A 23,123-nucleotide genomic window follows, 5' to 3' on the forward strand; every position below is an offset into this window, starting at 1 on the left:
AAAAGCATGATCTGTATGTGGGAGGGGAGGTAGGCAGGGAAGTTTATGTTTAATGATGTCAGTCTGGTCTTTGAAATAGGTTATCTGTTTCTAAGGACAGCTAACCTGAGGTTTGAAAGTGATTGAAAATTCTAAAATAACCCATTTGGACGGCATTTTAATGGATCGTTGCCTTTGTTGCCTAGCAGTGGGCTCGGCAGAGATATTACATGAGAGCATCAATTTGCAGGAACTGAGTCATGAGACTTTCTTGATTCTATTCAACAGCACTCAGCTGTAAGGTGAGTGGGGGAAAAAAGTAAGGGAAGCAGAGAGGAGTTGGCAGTGCTGTGAAAAATATTTGTGGCCAGTAAACCAATTTTATTCTCATTTTCATCTAAATGCCATTAATTGTAATACAATTTTTAATGCTATGTGGAGTACAGCATTTTCTGAAACTTTTATGATCAGCTCTTAACCCTGAATGTGAATATCCAAGAATGAGGTAGGATCTTATATTGTTCATAAATAGCGTACTCTCTTGGAGAGGAAGGAAAGCCATTTCTTTCTTTGGAGTCTCAAACAATGTCAAGAGGACAGCCTCTTAATGCTAATACTGTAGTCGGCAGTAAGGTGCTTAAAGTAGCCACACATGCTGTGTCTCAGATGGTTTAGTCCTCATTCATGACCCAGATCTGTGAGCCTGGCAGTGGTAAAGGGTGGATTTTCTTATTTTTATTTCTATCTTAGTGGTAATATTAGAATAACCAGTAGCATAAAGCACTTTTAGCCTGTCAGAACAAGGAGAAAAAGGACTTTAAATATACAAGAGCTCTCATAAGTATATTGGAGTTAATGTCACTCATTGAAGTACCAAGACCAACGCTGGATCTATCATATAACTTCATTTCTTTTTTGGTAAGTTATGTGCACTGACGTCTACACTTCAAGTACCTCCTTAAGTTTTGAAATCCATGTGATGTCAGAGAACACAGCTTAAGATAATATTATTTACACAGAAAAGTAAACAAGTGCACATAATTTTTAACATTTATTTTAACCATGTGGATCATGTCATTTAAAGCGCCACTCTTGTTTTTAATTATTCAGGCTACTTTTATATAGTCACTCTATATATTAAGTGTTGACAAAAGAAATATTCTATAATCAGTTGTAAAAACTGTAAATATGTAAATAATAGAGAGATCTTCAGTAACTTTTTAAAATGGTTAAGAATCACAGCCACAATTAATTGAGGCTTCTCAAATCTCCCTAACAGGGTCTTGACAGTGCTGTGTGATAGAAAAGATCCTCAATGCTTGACCTACATTTGTTTACCAAGGAACTTAGAGAACAGGAAAGGCAAACTCAAAATACATTAAACCATATCTAAAAATAAAGATATGTAATTGAGATTATAGGAAAAAATATACTATTGAGACAGGCTCTTGGAATTTAAAAGGACAGTGAGTCTCATGCTCCCATGAGAGAAATCTCCTTTCTCTGAGCAGAAAAGGGTAAAATTAGAGAGGCTTAAGGCATCTGGTAAAGAGTCAAAACACAGAAAGGAAAGAGGTGACTATCTTGGAGTCACCAGTCAAATTATCCCATGGTGGTCCCCCAAGGCAGCAATTATAGCAGCTCTTAAACGGAACATCCAGGGAACACCTAGTGATGGCACAGAGATAATGCTCCTGGGAAGGGACACCTGTCCTCCATCAAGGCTTGGGATATTCAGGATATGAGGATTATTGCCTGAGAAAAGATCTACTTTGTTCAAACTGTAGCCAAAGTGGCTATAAGGAACCTTGGGAAAAACTATGGTCTGATTTATGAAGCAGCATATCCCACAAGCCTGCATGTGAGAGAGATGGTTTTGAGCACACAGGGTAGAGGTTAAGACCTCATATTCTACAGTATAACCCCCTGGATATACATTGTGGTTCTGTCTACAGCTGGCTATGTCCTTTGGTAAATTAACCCCTCTGGGGTCTCAATGTCTTAATCTAAAAATTTACATTGAAATGATATTATCTCGGGTGGCCCTGGTGGCTCAGCCATTTAGCGCCACCTTCAGCCCAGGGCGTGATCCTGGGGACCCGGGGTCAAGTCCCAGGTCGGGCTCCCTGCATGGAGCCTGCTTCTCCCTCTGCCTGTGTCTCTGCCTCTCTCTCTCTCATGAATAAATAAAATCTTTTAAAAAAATGATATTATCTCACAGACTTGTTATGATGATTAAACAAGTTACTATTTGTTTTTTTTTTTTGTTTTTTTGTTTTTTTTTATTTTATTCATGATAGTCAGAGAGAGAGAGGGGCAGAGACACAGGCTCCATGCACCGGAAGCCCGACGTGGGACTCGATCCCGGGTCTCCACGATCGCACCCTGGGCCAAAGGCAGGCACCAAGCCGCTGCGCCACTCAGGGATCCCAACAAGTTACTATTTGAAAAGCACTTAGAGGGCAGCCCGGGTGGCTCTGCGGTTTAGCGCCGCCTTCAGTCCAGGGCATGATCCCAGGGATCTGGGATCGAGTCCCATGTTGGGCTCCCTGCATGGAGCCTGCTTCTCCCTCTGCCTCTGTCTCTGTCTCTCTCTCTCTCTCTCTCTCTCCCTGTGTCTCTATGAATAAATAAATAAAATCTTAAAAAAAAAAGCACTTAGAACAGTGCCTAACCCGTAAAAAGTACTATATTAAATGTCAGCCATTGTTTCATAACTTTCATAAACTTAATGTCTGATGTTTGGATAGCATTTTCAGTTAAACTTTTAAATATATTTCAAGGGGAATAAAAAGTTGTTTCACATTCAAATATCTTGAAAGTGGAAAAATGGGAATATGTCCCCTGTTTTCATTGGGAGAAACTGGTATAACCAACTAGTATATTAAGGTGATATACTAGACAGCATGTAATTTAGTAATAAATTAAGTATAGCATGAAATAGTACATGTTCTATAGAATTATAGAAAAAAAAGACTAGTCACTACTAGAATAATCTGAGAAGGCTTCATGGATGAGGTACTAGTTGTCCCACATCTCAAGAGACAGGTAGAACTGAAAGTTAGATCAGACTCCCTCCTCTATTCCAGTAATTTTATGAAAAGTAAGAGGTCGGAAATGGCAAGTCAAAGACAATTATTGAACAGAGAAATTATGTGCCCTCATTTAGTTGACTAGATGCTTTTAAGTCTGCAATGGAGAACAAGTTTTTTTTACCATAAAGTTGTAGAAAGAAGTTTAATTAACAGGACATAGTATATAACATCTGAAAGTGAGAAAATTAGACTGGCAGAGATATGCGGGTGAGACAATGAGGTCTAGCTCACTGCCAGGAGATTAGTGGCTTCAGATCTACTTCTCATATTAGTTCACAATCACTTGAATAGGAAGAGGAGATAAGTCAACATAGGCAAGCTCACTCATACCTAAAATTATTCTCTTTATAGATCTGGATGTATCAGCTGAAGTCAGGAAATGTGAAGGGATGGAATTCTGGTGGACAAATAAAGTCTATCTACATTTTTCCTGTGACCAGGGCCTGAAGGAGCTTTTCTTCATCCAATATATAGGGTTTTTTTTTTTCTTTGCTTTAAATGGTAGTAGGGATTATTTATAAACTGCCTAAACAATGACACATCAAATACAGGCTTTAGCCCAATCACATATTTCCAATCTCTACCTTTTCTGGACCTTTTCATCCTCCTCCTTTAGCTCCCCACCTGCTTCCACTGACACATCAATCATTGTATCTGTTGTGCAGCTGCCCACTTTAAAGAAAGGTATCCCACTCAGATCCTAATGGAATAGGCCGAGGGGGCTATTTTTGGTACCATGTGAACCTAGGATGGAGTTAACTGGACGGGGGATGAGCAACTAGAGTGAAAGGCTCTTTCCTGTTGATGGGATCCCAGAGCTGTCTTGGACTCTGAAGGACTTTCCAGCCTCTGGGACAGAAGACCTCCTGCTTTTCCTTGGGATTTCTCACACAAATTCTCTGTCCCTGTTAGTTGAGGCAACTTTAAAGTCCCTTATCCATAAAACCAGGGATCTGAAATATTTATGAAAATCCTCAGGACACCTGGGTGACTCAGTGGTTTAGCACTTGCCTTCAGCCTAGGGCATGATCCTGGAGACTGGGGATCGAGTCCCACATTGGGCTCCCTGCATAGAGCCTGCTTCTCCCTCTGTCTGTGTCTCTGCCTCTCTCTCTCTCTCTCTTTCTGTCTCTCATGAATAAATAAATAAAATCTTTAAAAAAAATCTTCAAGCTAGTGTCTTTGGTCACAAATGATTGTCAACTAATATTTGAAGCTGTCTAAATGGACATAAATCCTTCTTTCAGAGATAACTTCTACTATTAAAGGGCTTTTTTTTTTTTTTTCAGGACTCAAAAAACCTACCAGACTCTGCTAAAGAATCCCTAATGGTAGAATTTCAGAAACAAATTAGGTAGCAGGAAGGTATAGTTTTGGCAAGGGCTCTGCCTGGTGTTCCTTAATGGTATCATATAGTTTCCAATGTTGAATGTTGAAAAACCCTAGACCAGGGGATTAAAGTCCTAGCTATGGGCCCTAATCTTAGCTCTGTTTCTTATTACTTTTTTTTTTTTAAGATTTTATTTATTTAACATGAGAGACACACAGAGAGAGAGAGAGAGAGAGAGAGAGAGAGGGAGAGGCACAGACACAAGCAGAGGGAGAAGCAGGCTCCATGCAGGGAGCCTAATGTGGGACTCGATCCCGGGGCCCCAGGATCAGGCCTTGGGCTGAAGGGAGGAGCTCAAACACTGAGCCACCCAAGGATCCCTGTTTCTTACTACTTCTTTAATTGTGGGCAAGGCCTTTGTTCTTTGAATTTTAGTTTCCCCATTTGCATATTTATTGTCAGAATAAATAAAGTGTAAGGGCTTTTCCAGCTCTAGTATTCTATAATTCTGCCATATTGCTACTCAACTCCTAGGGCAGCCTATCCTTGAAAGTTCACAAAACAGAGATTCTGTGCAAAAGTGAAATTTATCAAGTATGAGGATGTCCCAATTAACTCTCATTATTCCCTTGTAATAGAGAGTCCTCACTGTACATTGTGGAAGGTGGGGGGAGAAAAAGCAATAATTGGGGGGTAAATACTATTTTCATCAGAAGGACAAAACATACATTCATTAAAAAGAGTATTATCTGGGGATGCCTGGGTGGCTCAGCGGTTGAGCACCTGCCTTCGGCCCAGAATGTAATTCTGGGGTCTGGGGATCAAGTCCCATGTCGGGCTCCCTGCATGGATCCTGCTTCTCCCTCTGCCTATGTCTCTGCCTCTCTCTCTGTGTCTCTCATGAATAAATAAATACAATTAAAAAAAAGTATAATCCATGTTTATAAATTTCTGGTTAAAAGTATCAGAACAATTAAAAAGTAGACTCTACTAAGATTCGATATTAAGAAGTTACAGGAAAGAGCACTGTATTTCTCTACTTAAACTGTTTACTATGATAATAATTATGGCTAACACTTATTGAGCACCCAAAATTTGCTAGCAATTATGTGATCCATTCAAGTATCGAAGTTCAAAGGAACCTTCTATTATAAAATGTACTATCCTTTTGACAATGATTTTGAGTCAAATTAATATTCACTGTATTCTGCTCAGACTCTTACTTTGATGTGTATTAGTGTTTTCCCAGACTTGCTTAATAAAAAATAGATTAAAAATAGGATAGTTACCAAATATTCCAATATTTGTATTGTCTTAGAGATGAAAGTAGCAAGTCCATATCTCATCATAAATCTCTTTTTCCAAATTGTTTTCCTGGACATAGTTCAAGTAGAACAACCAATCTATTTATGTCAGCCTTGCTCTTTTTAGTGACCTCTTACTGAGCAATGTATTAGATGAAGAGGCTGGGTAGCAAACAATAACATGCTACAGAAACATGGACTAAGGCCTTCTGCTAGACATACACATTGCTCCCTTTCTATACCTCGGGAAAGAAGACATAGTCTGGTTCTAGAAATGACAGTTTTATACCAATGATTGTTCACCCTGAAATTATCTCAAATGTGAAACACGTCTGTACACATGAGTAAATGCACACTCATATATTCATAGCTAATCTTACTTGGTAAAATGACTTGTTGCTTCCAGGTCTGTGTCTTGTGGACGAAGATTATTATAGACATATTTCAGGTCTTGGATTCCACCCAGCTCAGGCAATCCTGCATGTAGCATCTTACCAAAACAAACAAAACAAAATTAAAAAAAAAAACCTCAGAATAAACATAAATCGAATCTTACTTAGTTAAGTTTGGTTAAGTTTACTTGGTTAATTCTACAAATGCATATAAAAGTTATATAGCAATGCCTTTCAGTTTGTAAACGTGAATGGATTTTTTAACTTCCTATATTTACTAACCAAAGCAACAAAACAATAATAATAAGAAGAAGAACCAAAGAGTTGTTGAAGTGCTTGCAGATTAATAATTGAATTTTATCTTCATCATAGTCCAGTGAAGTAAGCATGGTAGTATGATTATCCCCACCTCATCTTCTTGTAGAAGAGGCATATTTAGCACTGGACAGTAGAATAATTGAACAATGGACACTAGTTCTAGTGTCAGAATTTCTGGACCCACTATTTAGAATCTGAATAATCATGAAAAAAATCTCTATAACCTCTTTGAATCTCCATTTCCTTTTTTAAAGTAGAGATGAGAATACCCAATATGTTCTGGGGCAATCAAATTGCTAATGAATAAGAAAGGGCTTTATATACTATAAATTATTACACAAAAATTATATCACAATACCCATTTTAAAGAAGAAAAACTTAATCTCCCTAAAAGTGTAAGTAAGTGTCCAGATCAAATGGTGTGTAAGCACAAAGAATAAAACTCATCCCTCTGGTTCTTAATCTTACATTCTTTCATGACTCTATGACTCATACTCTAAAAACACAATTTTCCTTAGTTAGGTGGTGATTCTATTTACGAAAGATGATTTTTAAAAAAGATTTTATTTATTTATTCATGAGAGACACAAAGAAAGGTAGAGACATAGGTAGAAGGAGAAGAGGTTCCCTGAAGGGAGCCCAATGTGGGATTTGATCCTGGAACCCCAGGATATGCCCTGGGCTGAAGGTAGATAGATGCTCAGCCCCTGAGCCACCCAGCTTCCCCATTTATTAAAGATTATTAAAACAATAAAGTAATTAAAGATAAAATTGTACAAAGGCTCAGATATTCTTTCTGCCCACCTTTGGAAACATGCTATGTTAATATTATAAAGTAGACTGAAGGGATAATATTCTTTCGTTATAGGCAAAACAAAGAATTTTTTTGAGAGAAAGTAGATCTTTTCTGAAATAAATTTAAACTTTGAAAAAGAAGAAGGAGGAGGAGCACAAGGAGGAGGAGGAGGAGAAGGAGAATTTCAACAGTACCTCTATGACTAAGATGATAAATTATTTCCTGCTCTGGAATAGAGGCAACTTAGTGGGAAGTTAAGAACAATGCTGCTAATGCCAAACATAAAGGATAAAATGAGAATATGGTTAGGAAGGATAGGTGAGATTGTGATTGACTTGATGAAGTTCAAGTGAGGAAAAAATGGATTTGAAACTTTTCTCCTTTTCTACTGTGCCTATCCAGGCAGAGGGAGCAGCCTTTAGAGATATACTAAGGGAAGCAAGACATCTTTCATTAGTTCACAGAAAGAACTCCAGGAGAGCTTCCGGAACATAAGATATTTTGTGGGTGGGCGACAAGAAATGGGGCTAAAGAGGTAAGTAGGGCAGGATTTTTCAGCAATGTAAAAGTTTTGAACTTTATCCTAAAGGCAAGAGAAAGCTCTTTTAGTAATTTTAAACAGTCATTAAAATAACTAAATTGTGTTTTGAGATCGTCATTATTTGTGGAAAGTGGATTAAAGCGAGGCCAAATAAAAAGCTAAACTAGGAGAATATTTAAGAATAAAGAAAAAAGTTAAGTTATTTAATTTTAAATATATGTAAGTAAGAAGTAGAGTTGAGAAAACTGGGTGATTAACTGGCTATATTTGGAAGGCTGGGTGGGATCTAAAATGTATAGCTGTAAATATAGATTTGGGAGTCATTAACACATAGATAGTAATTAAAACCATGAAATGGCTCGGGTAATCCTGGAAAGGTGTTAACTACTTCTCCTCATGGGTGATCAAAATTCGTGCTATCTAAATTTAAGCAAATTCTCTTCTCCCATAACCTTTTCCTCTTTTTTCCTGTTTTATAGCTCCATTTACACTGCCACCATTATCCAGCTAATAAGAACTGTGTATGTTCTTTGATTCTCTCTTTCTGATCTCAATGTCAGTTATATTATATTCTAACAACCACCTCAATGGTCTCCTGTATTCACTCCTCTTGCCATTGCAGTTACTGTCCTAGTTCAGCTCCTCACCTTCAATTGCTTAGGTAACTTGAGTAGCCTTTTTCTAGTTCTCTAATCTCTCTTCTAATTACATAATTTCTGAGTTATTTTTTAAAATCCAAGCTAGATGATGGAACTCTCTTCATTAGAAGCAAAGAAACTTCTGAGTTCTCAGGTGTCTATATATCAAAGTCCAAAATCCTCATCCTGTTCATAAATGTCTTTTATAATCTAACTATGACCTTTTACTTCATCTATTGTCTATATAGATCTTCCTCTCTACCACAATCTAGGTACATTTAATTACCTCTATTTCCAATACATATCATGTACATGCTCTTTGAGCCTCTCTACCCATATGTGTATTTCTCTCTCAGCCAGGCTTCCTTTTCTCTCCCTCCTTATCTATTGAAATTATTTTTGAAAACTCAGCTTAAATATGTTTTTCTTCTAGAAGCACTATAGGGCCTCTTAATAAGATTTAATTACTGCTTTCTCTGTACAGCAATCTTATCTTGGTCACCCCTCTTTCACACTTATTGCTGCCTCACTTTTACTATGTTCTGTTCACATGTTTGTCACATTTGATTTTAACTTCTTTGAGGACAGGAACTGAGTTTTTATTTGATGTTAAATTGTTTATATCACCAAGCATTGTGCCTTGTAAATAGAACTCAATGAATATCTATAAAATAATGCATGCATGCATGCATGCATGAATGAATGAATGAAAAAAATGCCTGGCCTTGTTAGGCACTGAAAGCCTGTAAGTAGCAAGTTCAACTCTGACTACTAAACTTAAAATCAACCATAGAGAGGAATATTCCTGAAAGCAACTAAAGTCTAGATTAGGCTTTATCTTTTTGGTTCTGTACTTAGAGTTTTAAAGACATCTGTGTACTTATTGAGAAAGTTTCTCCTTTATCTGACTGTGGTTGTCCATTTGCTAAGAACAGACTTCTTCCCTAAATCTGAATTGCTTTCTGGTTTCTCTAGATGCTCAGAATTCACATCTGCTTGCTTAGAATTCTGTCAAACATTTTCTTGGGAAGTACACCCTATGCTTACTCCTTCTCCACCTGCCCCCATTATATACCAACTGCCAAATGCAGATGGCTTCAAAGTAGGTGAACCGAGCACTCTCCTTGTTATGTAGTTGATTAAAGAAAACAAGTACAACTTTACCTTTCTTTGTTGATGTGCTCTGTTCCTCAGAGAGGAGGCTTTGAGTATCATGACTCTGCCATTGGAGTAAGAATAACCTCACACCACGGTCCATCTAGACCTCTCTGTTCTCTGACTCACAGAGATATGGTTCAAGTACTGCTTAGCCTAGATTACATGGGTAATAGCTTGAATTGGGGCAATAGGAAAGGGAAAGGGTGGCTAGGCTTGTATAAGTAATGAACAGATATAGGTGATTAAAAGGTAAGTTCCTTTTAAAGGACAGGGACACTTTTAAATTTTCACTTCTGTTCTCCTCCGAAGTCCAAATCTATTTTGATAGTTATGCTTAGGGAAGCAGATACTCTGCCACCACATAGAGCAGTTAGAAAGATTTCTTCTGGGAAATATCTGATATAATAATGGGTGTGATAAACATTTTAAACTGGGTGAATGGTCCTTGTGTTCTTTGGGAGCCTTCCATAATAGCTGATATTGATTTTTTAATGAGAGAAAAGCTGATGAAATACAGGCTTTTATGTTAGTGAATTCAGCCAGCAACACTCTTGGGTCTCCTACAGATGTTTTGCTTTTAAGCAAGATGAGAATTTCATGGATTATTTTTTTCCCTGCTTCTCCCAGGAGTAAATAAAAAGGACTGTGGATATCTGGAAATATGCTGCTCTCAACAAGGGATGAGCCATTAACCCCATAGTAGACATGACAACCACTTGTGACTCATAATCCTGGATATTGACCATTCACAGAAGGTAGAATTTATGACCCATGTCAATTATTTCTCAAGTTGTAATTGGATCATGGAGTAGTAAGTTGAGTTCTTTTAAATGAAGTTAATACAGCAAAAGTCAATTTGAAAGAGAATTTGAGGGAAATATTGATTATCCACATGGGTAGAAAGTAATCTTTCACAAATTTATATTCGGTTTTTATTTTATAGGAATCTATCCCAGAAAAAACATGGTTCTGAAACCTTTACTGATGCTTTGATTATCTACAGAATCCCATAAGAAAGAAACTTCAGAAGCAGAGACTGGAGAGGTAAATGACCAGAAACAGAGGGAATAACATACTACTGTTTGATATGTGTTTCTTCATTGGCCTAATTGGTCCACATTGCTTCTGGTCTATTTCGATTTCTGTGAGACTCTAAATCTAAGATTATTTGCTTAATCTGAATTAGTGCTCTTTACTGCCAAAATTTCCTCCTTAGCCTAAAAGTCAAGACTTGAATAATTAGAACACAGGGAGATTTTTTGGGCATATGATGTAACAGAAACCTTCAATCTTTGATTTTAATATTATTTTATGAAAAATTACTTCAGTACTTGACTAAAACAGCATCTACTTCTTTAAATAAAATGACATTATATAAACTCTATAGTTTTGTTTTGTTTTGTTTTAGGGAGAGAGCACGTGGATGTAAATGGGTGGGGAGGGGCAGAAGGAGAGGGAGAGAGGATCTTAAGCAGGCATCCTGCTCAATGTGGAGTCTACATGGGGCTTAATCTCATGATCCTGAGATCATGACCATTGAGCCGAAATCAAGAGTCAGATTCTTAACCGACTGAGCCACCCGATGCCCCTAAACTCTTTACTTTAATAATTATCTTAAATGACGCATGTGCTAAAAGTTTTGTGTCTAGGTAGGTAGAAAAGTTTATTAAACAAGAAAAGAAAAAGCCCACCAATAGCTTTCTCAATCAAGTTTTTTCAAAAAGCTGTCCTTTCACATTATTTTAATATGTTCACTTTTGTTATTCAGCATAATTTTAGTGTCTCCTGAGAAATAGCATAATCTGTAGTTGTGCTTTTCTACTATGGGTTTATTTTTAAAATGTCTGTGACTGGTTCAAGTAGTTGTTAGAATATGGCACTTACTCCTTATACGCTGTTATTTATAACATTACAGACATTTAGAAATGCTGAATACCTCATTTACTGTGTACACGAATTTTATCTTCCTTATCATATTGAAAATTTTAAGGCTGCCTGGGTCATATAAGTTAATGTATCCTCACAGTTTCTGGCATACAGTTAAGTACTCATGAACTCATGGATTCATGATTTAGAGCCTGTTAAAGCCCAAGAGATTATTGGAATGATACTACCTAGATATTTATATGTAAATAGATTAAAGGTCACAGAGTTAGTCCTTATAGAGTTTCCTTTGTGGTATGAACACAGATTATGAACCATAAGCCATCTCATAATTGCAGTATGGCTTAAAAATTGAGAGATAGAATGCAAATCTACCAATATGAATCATCATTGGCTATTATTGGAATAGCGAACTTGAAAATTCTGGAGATGGGCAAAACTTTATATATCCAGTAAACACATAAACCAAAGTATCCTTATATATGAAAGACTACATGTTTATAATTTTGAAAATATCTATTTTTTAAGACAGGGTAAGGTGCATATGTTGTTTGAAAGTTAAAATAAGGATCTAATCAAATCTTCATTGTAACAAGGTCAACATTTGTTTAGCACTACCCAATAGAACTTTTCTGTAACGTAAATGTTTTATAATTGTGTTGTCCAATATGGTATCACAAGCCACATGTGGCTACTGAACACTTGAAATGTGGCTAGTGAGAGTGAGGAGCTATATTTTAAAGTCTAGTTAATACTAATTAATATAAATTTAAATAATCACACATGAATAGAGGATACTCTATTGGAGAGTGCTCTTTTGGATTAATAAGGATCTAATTATCTAATCGGGTTATTATGAAATATAAATCAATTAATACACATAAGGCACTTAGTATAATGTTCATGCAAAACAATCACTATTAGGCCATTTATTCACCAATCCTATAAGGTAGATGCTATTATTTCCATTTGATAGATGAGATTTGATAGATAAGCAGCATTGTCTTATTAGAGTTAAGAAGTCTGTGCCCTTAATAGCATCTAGGAGAATTATTGTTATCTGAAGATTCTAAACCAGCTAATTTTTATGATGGCATTGACTCCATGGTATACTGATTTACCAAAGGTGTGTTTCTCTCCTACATTTTGCTTCAATTACTAGTGTGTATGTATGTTGCCTAAAGGCATCACCTCATCCTTCTCCCAGAAGATATTTCTATCAGATCTCTCTCCTCTCACCCTGTCTACCTGGTCTCCATCTCTTTAAAATTAGACAGTGGAATGAAACTTGAATTTTCTACTGTAAGTCAACAGAGAGCATGTGGGAGCATGACTCAGTAGACCCAATGTACATCACTAAATGTACTACTCTCGAGTTGAGTTGCTAGGAAGCTGTCTTATATTTTTGAGCCCATTTCTAAATCTGGAAAAAGATAAAGACTGGAAGGGGAGCCAGGAAAAATCCTTACCTGTTGTCTACATCATTGGATTGCTATAATGTGTAAATGAGACAGTGTTTTTTAAAGTACTTTTGCACAATACAACTCATACAATATTCTAAATTACTGTCCTTAATCTTTAAACAAAATATACTGAGATAACCCCTGAATACATCAATATTATTGTGAATAGAAATGTTTGAGACGATAACTGTGAACTAATGGGATGAATTATTAAGAAATGTGTTTATAAGCTGTACAATGGTACTTTTAGTTTGTTCATTCCTTTCTGGTTTGAATAGCTCTTTGGGGAATGCCAAGCCATTAGCAAAAATAGACTACTGAAAGAGAGACATAAATGAAGTTTATTACTTTTGTTATTTCCCCAAGGGACTTACCATTTCTAACAGGTTCAAGAGCAGTCGACTGTGCCTTCTGACAATATTATAAGCTTGACAGCAAAGCTCCACAAAATCTTGGAAATGCTGTGGATTTTTCCCACCCTCTGTAATAAAGTATTCCATCTCTGAAGTAAAAATAAAAGGTGCTCGGTCCCTACAAACCACAAACAATAGCAACCATAAGCAGGAGGAGAAATGGTGTGCAGATTCAATTAGGCAGTTACAATAACTTATTTTCATTTGGATATTTTATGTTATTTACTCTCTGCTCTGAGGAATGGAACCACCTCCTTTATGGAATAGCTGAAGAAACTTGCTAATTGTAGGTTTTGAATACCCTAGCTGGGCTGCAACAGAGAAGAAAGAACAAGTTACTTTACATAGATTTATACGGTCTCAAACATTTAATTCCAAGTTATATTTGATAAAAATATTATCCATTAAAATTAATGTAAGATCAATTAATAGCAAAGGTGATTTTACAGAAACTATTTTACTAAATTACTCCTAAATTTTAAAATGATAGAACAGATCATGTATTTGACCTTATGCTGTTTTTTTTTTATTCAGTTTTTTCTTTTTTCCTTTTTTTCTTAGAAGATATTGACTCTAGGGAAAAAGTTTCCAGTAATAGCTAAGATACGTAATGACAAATTCAGAAGGCAATCTATGAAAAAAAAAGTTAAATTCACTTTCATATGCTTTGTAAGGGAAAAAAGAGGCAACTGTATTTCATTTCATACATGCCCAATAAAAATATTGATCAGAAAGAAGGAAATATGAGCAAACCACGTTGGTATGTAAATAATATTGCTTACCATAGTCCCAAGGTTGAAAAAATTAGGAAAACAAAGGACCAGAGAAATGATCCTGTTTCTCTATTTTTGTCATTTTCTTTTATGTTCTTTGAGACATGAAGAGACTCAATATGAAGCAAGAGCATTTCTAAGAGATTAGCAGAGGAAAGATTGAAAACACTTCGCTGTGATAGGAAGAATAACGATGAGACAAAGTGTTAATACTGATTTGGATTAATGTCCTCTAGAAACATTTGAGATAGGAATACAGTTTTGGGTAAAACATTGGTTTAAAAGTAAAGATTTTTGAAAGAATTGAAATAAAACATTTTAAAAGATGAGCCTAGCAACCTAGATATAATTTAGACTAAGCAATAATTGAAAGAAGTCATGGACTATTGAGAAAGCTTCTTAATGATTTATTTTTTTAAATAAAAAATGATTGTGTTCGTTATTGTTATATGCTTAGCATTTAAATAAAAATATAATAAAGTGGAAAATCTTGCTAATCTATCTGACTAAGACCTCGCAGAAGGATATTCAAATCAGAAAGCTACAACCCAGGCATTTTGTAGCTGATCTGGAGCAGTAGAATCTGATTATAGGCAAGTATTTTGAAGAAAATAAATAATCTGCATCTGTTTGATTGTGATTATGTCATTTTATTTTATTTTATTTTTATTTTTATTTTTATTTTTATCTTAGTGATCCATACTACTATTGCCTGGAGGGGAGGCTAGTGTAACAATATCTTTATATTCATTCATTCATTCATTCATTCATTCAGCAAAGTTTATTGAGCACCTCAGTACTTAGGAATGATCCTAAGAACAAGTTCCAAATTTTAAAATTTTTGCCTCAAATTCTTTTATCTTTGGCCTTCATTGATTTATTCAATCTATATTCTATGAGTTTACTTTACAGCCCTTTATTTTAGCCAAGCTGAAATCAGAACTATTGAAAACAGGAAATACACCATGGGTTCTAATCCTGGACCTGCTGTTTTTTAATTTCCTCATTCTGAGGTGGTAAGTAATACATAGTTCTTAGAATTGCTGTGAAGATTAACTAAAAAAATGGGCACAAATGCCTGACACATAGAGACGGCTACAAGTTTGTGAATTGCTATGATTAGAGACTCTATGCAGAAGGCAGAGAGTGCAGGCCCTTGCCTGCCATGTTTCAATCATGTTCTAGCACTTACTACATTTGTGATCCTGGGCAAGTTACTTGTCCTCTCCATGCCTTAATTTCCTCCTCGGTAAAAAGGAGCCAAGGGCCCTTGATCTGAGACTTTTAAGAAGATTATGTGGGTGAAAGCCTATGAAAGTGTTAGAATACAGTCAGGCACATAGTGAGCCTTCAACAAATGTTAAATACTAGTATTAGTCCTCAAACTAGTAACAAATAAATGGGTTCTCAGAGCTGAATCTTGTTATAGTTGAATCTCCGTCTCTCTTCAAAAGTGCTGCCAGTAAATTTCCTTCCTTCCTTCAAGGTTTAATTTGCTCCCAGCAACTCCATGTAAACTCTTTGCAAGAATCCTTAAGTAGACCTTTGAATTTGGTAGCACCTTTTATATAACATTCACACACATAGTCATCACTATCGCTAACATTTTAGCAGAGTTTTAGCAATATCCCAGACTTCCATAATCATAAAAAATATTTTTTATGTACAAAAATTTCCTAATTTTTTCCTACTCTTTATACTAATTTACTATATTGAATGGAACTTTTGAAATAATTTTGAGGGTCTTAAATTGTACAACTTCCTAAAAATTTTCTTTCTAAATATGATAGACAGGCGGTTTTTTTCTTCCATATGCTTGACAAACTGGATTTCTTTTAGAGAGTTATTGTAATTTTGCTCAAGTTCATGTGATAATACAATTCCTCCTTCCATGAAGAAATACCATAGCAGAAAATCAAATACACAAAAGAAATATATCTAAGTTAGAGAAAACATAAACTAATAATAATATCGAAGGACTCAATCTTAGCTATGTTTAAATATTATCATAATCTAAATTTTCAGTGGGTCCAAAAAAATAAAATGCTACATTTTTTCTATATGATTTGCATGACTCACTTCTCACCCACTTTTAAAATGATTTAGACTAAAATTTTTTGTAAATGGAAAGAAGCTATACATGTGAAACAGAATCCTATCCCATTCCTACAAGCTGTAGGAGTCGTAACTGGGATGTGCTTTATCAGTTCACTCAAATGAGAACCTAATCCAAGGTCACAGAAGTAATGTATTATAGACTGTGTCTGAAGTTTAAGCATTACTTATAAATTTGAGATAAAAATTAGTTGTGGCAAGAGAGAAGATTGGGAACTATTTGATCTCTTGGAGTCCATACTGTTCTTGCATTCTGAATTATATGCTGAAAATCCCTCACTTATAGCTGAACACATTTACCAGAAATTTCTTGTTGTGATTATCCTGTTGCTTTTATTTATAGATTAGTGGTGTTACCATTATTTGCCTAAGTTCTACCTGTTCTTGCTTCTGTACATTTTACCTGTATCGTTTCCTGCTTCGGGCTATGTTTCTCTCTTTGTCTCTCACCTAATACTCTATTTTTTTTCTAATAAGTCTTCTTTAATTCACCTAGCCCTTGCTGATTTCTCTCTTACTTTGCCTTTTTACTTAGCCTTACAGCTAATATATTTCATTCTTCAGAGTCTTTTATTTGTCTTACATCCCCCCCCCCACCAAATCATCTGTGTGATTTTCAAGGGAAGAGACATTATTTTATCTTTCCTTTATATATATTCTTAATGTCTCAAACAATATTTTGATAGTACTCTGCAATGGATGCAGCGGTAAATATACATAGCTTATGCAGTGAAAAACTTGGGATAATTTAACATTTATGTGGGAAGGAAGTGTGAACAATCTTATTTATTATAATTCTGTCATTTTGTTGTGAAAGTTAAACTTTTTATTGCCTTATAATCAGTCCTTCTTTGAAAGTATTATTCTGTAAAAATACAGATAATGTTTTTTAGATTTCCAATATAGTTGAGAAGTAAGTAGTACTTTAAGAATGCATAAATACTTGAGAAATTTAAGAATATTACTGTTACAAATGAATCCTAATTATTAAGGAGACAAATAACTTCACTTGATATGGGAAACAGCAGGAGAATTAATAATTTGCTGTTCATTATTACTTGTGCATAAACTTCCCCTTTACATAAGGAGGTAATATCCTTGTATAAAGTCACTAGAATGCTAAACTCATCGTCATTAAACATTTACACATTGCCATTGCACTAAGGGTGCATAAAATTTCAAGATTTGTCTCTCCATTAGGTGACTTTAATCTAGCTAGGGAGGCATGTACTCAAAATGTTAGAGTACTATAGTTATTTATCTACATTTATTGAGCATCTACAATAGATATAGGTAAGGCTTATAGGTGAGGTTAACATTTTAAAAGTAAATATCCTAAAAGCAATAAAAATATATTGATAATAATGATAGTGTTTTGAAAAGGTCCCTCCAGTTCTAACATGGAGAAGGACTTGGAACAGGCAGGGTGTATGTGAGAAAGGTCTTGGAAACCTTGCTTCGAGACAAGACTTCTGCAGAAGATTTTGATTAGATATCAGCATAGCTCAGATTAGATCGTGGCATGCAAACAGAGAAGTGTGAAGACAAAAAATATTCTGAATCAAAAATCAGGAGGAATTCATATGGTTCAAAATGAAAAAGGAAAAGAGTGTGAAGAATAGCTTTAAATTTTTGTCTTGTGCGATTTGATTATAGTGCAACATTCAGAGTGGGTTCAGCTTTGAACAAGTTACATTTGAGGTATCTTTGAGACATACAGAAGCAGATGACAATGAAGTATTGTGACACTTATTTCCAAACCGCAAAGAAAAGGTCTAGCCAGGAGGTAAAATTTGTGAGTCACATTTCTACTTTGACTACATAAGGACCTCAGGACTCAAGAGACAACATGGTGGTGAATTCTCTGGGTATTCTTTTGCTACATATATTCCAAACATAGAGTTTAAGAAGCTGGCAACCTGGAAACGCCAGTGGGTGCAGACAAAAAAAATGTGCCAAGAAAAGCCTGCTCTTTCTAGCCAAAGGCCCAGGAAGGGGGTGGCCTAATGAGACAGAAAATGTTTAGACAATAACCATTTTACTCCAGCCAAATATTGCAGAAAATAAAATGTGACTTCACTCTCCCACCCACCAGTGAAGGCTTCAAAGGGAGACTAAAGTTCCATTCTCACCAAGCTAAAATGAGGGACCTCAATCCCGTGTATGGTGTTAGATAGTTGAGTAAGGAACTAGTGTTGATGGAGGGATAGATACATAGAACATTTGACTAGGATAAATAAAAGAAATAAACTCACACAAATATGCCCAACTGATTTTTGTGTGAAGGTGCAAAAGTATAGATAGGATACAGGCTTTGGATCAGATGATACTGGAACAACTGGACATTCATAGGCAAAAATAGACCTAAATTTCATACCTAATATAAAAGTTACCTTAAAGTGGATTATAAACTTAAAGATAAAATGTAAAACTATAAAACTTCTAGAAAAAATGTAGAAGAAAATCTAGGGCTATGCAGAGAATTTTTAAGAGGATAAAAGACAAGTTATAGACTGGGAGACAATAGTTGCAAACCACATAGCTAGCAGAAGACTAGTACCTATAAAGAGTTCTCAAATTTTAACTATAAAAGAAAATCAAGCAATACAATTAGAAAATGGGCAGAAGACATGAAGAGACATCAAAAGAGGATATGCAGATGGTAAATTAGCACATGAAAGAATGTTCAACATAATTAGCTATTAGGGAAATGCATATTAAAACCAAAATGAGATATCACTACATACCTATCAGAATGGCTAAAGTAAAATGTTAATGACAATACCAAATGCTGGCAAAGATACGGAGAAACTGGATCACTCATACATTGATGGTGGGAATATAAAATACTATATAGTTACTGGGGAAGACTACTTGGCAGTTTCTTAAACAACAACAACATGCAACTGATGTAGAAAATGGTTGGAGTATGGAGCCTACGGCCAAGAAAGAATTTTCGAGATGTCTTTGGTGCAAAACTGTGGTTTTATTAAAATATGGGGATGGGACCTGTGGGCAGAAAGAGCTGCCCTGTGGTCATGAAGAATGGCCGATTATATACTTTCTAGTTAGGAGGGGGTCAGGGATAGAGTAAGTCTCTAAGGGATTTTGGAAGCCAGGCTTCCAGGACCTTAAGGCGGTTGGTTTTGTTAGGAAAAGGTCATTTATTACTATCTAGTAAGACTCTAGTCATGAGATCCTTTAGATGTATATTAGTGGGCCATATGCTGGAGAGTTGATTACCAATGTATATCTTAGAGGGTAAAGATAAAGATGTTTCCAAAGGAATTTTTATATGTTAAAAGTAGACTTACAGGATCCTAGGGTATCAGGATACTGTTAAGCTAAATTGCTTTTTGCCCGTAGCAAAGTATTAACATCGAGGCAGCTGAGCTGCTAGAGGAGTGTCACCCTGCCTGTTTCAAGGACTTGTCAAAGGGCTTTAAGTAGTTAGAAAATTTAATTTTTCTTTTGCTTTTGTTTCCCACAGCACAATTACCATGCAACCCAGCAATTATGCTTTTGGAATTTGTCTCAGAGAAATGAAAATTTCTATTCACAGAGAAGCCTATACATGACTGTTTATAGAAGCTTTTTTTTTTTTTTTAAGATCTCATTTATTTATTTGAAAGAGAGCATGAATGGTAGGGGGATAGGAGCAGAGGGAGAGATAGAGGGAGAAGACTCCACACTGAGCAGGGAAACCAGTGCGAGGCTCCATTGCAGGATCCTGAGATCAAGACCTGAGCTGAAGGCAGATGCTTAACTGATTGAGCCACCCAGGCACCCCCATAGCAGCTTTATTTGTAATACCTAGAAACTGGAAATAATCCAGATGTCCTTCAATCAGTGAATAATTAAACAAACTGTGGTTTATCCATACTATGGACCATTATTTGTCAATAATAGGAACAAACTATTGATACACAGAACAGCTTGGGTGATTCTCCAAAAGTTTATGCTGTGTGAGAAAGGCAATCCCAAAAGGGTACATACTGTATGATTCCATTTACATAATATTCTTGAAATGACAAAATTATAGAAATGTAGAACAAATTAGTGGTTGTTAAGAGATAAGGATGGAGGGAGACAAGGGCGAGAAGAAAGTGGATATGACCATAAAAGGGCAGCAAAGGATACTATGGGCTTTAAAACTCATCTGCATCTGGACTCTATCAATCTCAATATCCTGGTCATGATACTGTGATACTTATCATAAGATGCAACTGTTGGGGAAAACTGGCAAAGGGTACATGGGATTTCTTTGTATTATTTCTTACAACTGTATGTGAATCTACAATTATCTCAAAATAAAATGTTTAATTAAAATTTGTATGGGTCTTCTAAATATTGATATTGATAGAAACCTTGAGTGTGACTGATAACAGTTTGGTGGAGACTGCAGAGGGTTAAGAGGAGAGGGATAAGATGAGTCTTGTGGAATTTAAAATTTAGTGGCATGGCAAAAGGGAACCTCCTGCACTGGATACTGAGAAGGGGAGAAAAACCAGAGAGTAATGATCTATTCCAGAAGGCAAATGGAGAGGTATTTTGAGGAAGGAGAGAGATGTCAACACCATTGAAATCTGCTGATAAATCAGGTGAAATGAGTAATGGATATTGTTGAATTAAATGATACATAGGTCGCTGTTCACCTTATCAGTTTTTAAAAGACTTATTTATGTATTAGAGAGAAAGTGAGAGAGAGAAGGCCAGGAGAAGGGGCAAAAGGAGAGAGAGAATCTCAAGCAGACTCCCTGATGCTCAATGCCAGAGCCCTGAAATCTAGACCTGAGTCAAAATCAAGGGTCAGTCATTTGACTAACAAAGCCACCCAAATGCCTCTGATCTTATCATCTAATAAAGAATAAAGTCAGATCGAAGTGGTTATGGAATAAATGGTAAGGAAAAGATGTCAAGAATTTAGACAACTCTTTCAGGAAGTTTGTGATCAGCAAAGTGGCATGGAAATTGGGCATTTGAAGCAAGGTTATTTAAACTTTGAAGAGGCAAGGGTATTTAAAAGGATTATTTAAGGAGAGAGGATAAATATACAAGGAAAATGAATTATTGATAGTATAATGTACAATAGAAGGTGAGAGGAAATGGCTGCAAAGCACAGATGGAGGGATTGGCTTTAGAAGGAAAAAAATCTACTCTAACAGGAAGGAAGAAGTTTACATAATTAAGATGTAATTAAGTTTGTAAGTTTTTAATTTTATTTTATTTTATTTTATTTTATTTTATATTTTATTTTATTTTTTTAGTTTGTAAGTTTTGTATTGAGTAGAAAATCTGGCCCTATTACTGTTTCTATTTCCCCAGTAAAGTTAGGAGCTGTGATTGTATATCTAAATAAAGTAGGGAGAGAGGAATAATGGATAGGAGGGATCTGAAGTTCATCCGACAAGGATAAAGTACATATTGTTGTGGAACATGAAATGGTAAGATGGCTACAGAAGTGTTGTGGGATTGCTGGGCTGTGAGGACAGCCTATTTGAAAATGGGGACAACGCTTGTCCTGTAGTGTCGATGGTTTCTTATAGCCCTTGGCTGCTGTGGTGTGGCACAGAGAAAGATGAGTGCGTTATTGCACACGCTTATCTTCTGCCTTCGCACTTTTGTTCACAGTTATATACAGTTAGATACAGGCTTTTTCTTTCTTTTTCCTGCTAATCTCACCCCTTCTTCAAAGTCCTGCTATTGTTGTACTTCCTCTTGAAATCTTCTCAATATCACTGGCGCTCACAGTGGAGACTGCCCTATTCTGAAATATATCTTATAAGGAAAAAGACCAAGTGTCCTAATTGTAATGGATGCACTCTGAAATAGATGAGGTGCTATATCCTTAAAATTAGAGGTCCTCCATTTATTGTTCTGTTCCTTAAGCAAATATGTATGTACTTTAAAAATGAATGATGTTCAATTTTAAAGTATTGAGCACATAAGCTATTTAAGGACATCATAATTCACAGAAGTAACTTCCTCAAATGTGAATTATACAATCCAGATGATATCACTGGGCTTCATCCCAACAGTTCGGGGTGGTCTTGGCCATCTGACGTTCAATAAAACAGTCCTTGGTGGGCTCTGAAAACTAGTCACATCCCATAAGCATTTAACATCTCTTAGTTATTCCTATTAGATGGCTTTTTTTAAATGTAAGAAAAAATTTTTAAAAGAATGACAATTGTGCCTGTGTTTTCACCCATAAGAGAGCACACTGCCCATAGATGGGAGAGTGGCCCTGCTACTTTAACACGTGGTCTTAGTTTGTGAATGCCTCTCACAGTGCAATCATTTTGCAACATATTTGATTGTAGTTGTTAAAGATATTAATTTAATATATATCATGGCCATAAATGCAGGATTATTGAGAAATGAGAGTATTGGTTTCCCACATGGCATTTTCCCAAGGGTCCCACCACCTACTACGTATGATTTTGGACAGGTTATAACAATTAAGACTTCTCTCTGTCTTTCTTGATCTATAAATTAAAGAAAATAACAACAGCTACCTCAAAAAGTTCCTGTGAGGATGAATTAGCTGATGCATATCAAGTATTTATGAGGCTTAAAAGGGTAATTTTGACTATGTCCTTTAGAATCTGATCCCCTAACCCAGATGAGGCAGCATCACACTAAGGAGTGCTTACTTTCTGCCAGTCCCAATGATAATCCAGTGTAAGGTGAGAAGAGCTACCTATTTTAATGTTGCTGTTGGAGGGAGGAGATCTGGAGAGTGAAATGGAAAGATAGAGAACACTATGAAGGATTCACAACAGAATCTGTCTGCTGGACTCTGTGAACATATATATTTCTTCTTTTTATAGTAATTCTTCATTTGGTATTCATTTGTGCAACTGATAATGTTAGTAAATGGACATAAACTTTAGTCCCAAACTTTGGACTCAAGTGTTTGAA

General features: G+C 35.9%; 1 protein-coding gene across 5 annotated transcripts in view; it reads right to left on the reverse strand.

Moving 5' to 3' along the window:
- PIK3C2G (phosphatidylinositol-4-phosphate 3-kinase catalytic subunit type 2 gamma) overlaps window positions 1–23,123 on the reverse strand; it is a 364,684-nt gene that overhangs the window by 79,558 nt on the left and 262,003 nt on the right. For all 5 annotated transcript variants that reach the window (XM_072765938.1, XM_072765941.1, XM_072765940.1 and 2 more), the window contains 2 exons: window positions 13,273–13,429; window positions 6,089–6,198 (listed from right to left, as the gene is read on the reverse strand). In XM_072765938.1, coding sequence (XP_072622039.1) covers window positions 6,089–6,198; window positions 13,273–13,429 — 267 coding nt within the window. The remainder of the gene's footprint in view (window positions 1–6,088; window positions 6,199–13,272; window positions 13,430–23,123) is intronic.

Source organism: Vulpes vulpes, chromosome 8 (assembly GCF_048418805.1).
Source record: "Vulpes vulpes isolate BD-2025 chromosome 8, VulVul3, whole genome shotgun sequence".
Lineage (NCBI taxonomy): Eukaryota > Metazoa > Chordata > Mammalia > Carnivora > Canidae > Vulpes > Vulpes vulpes.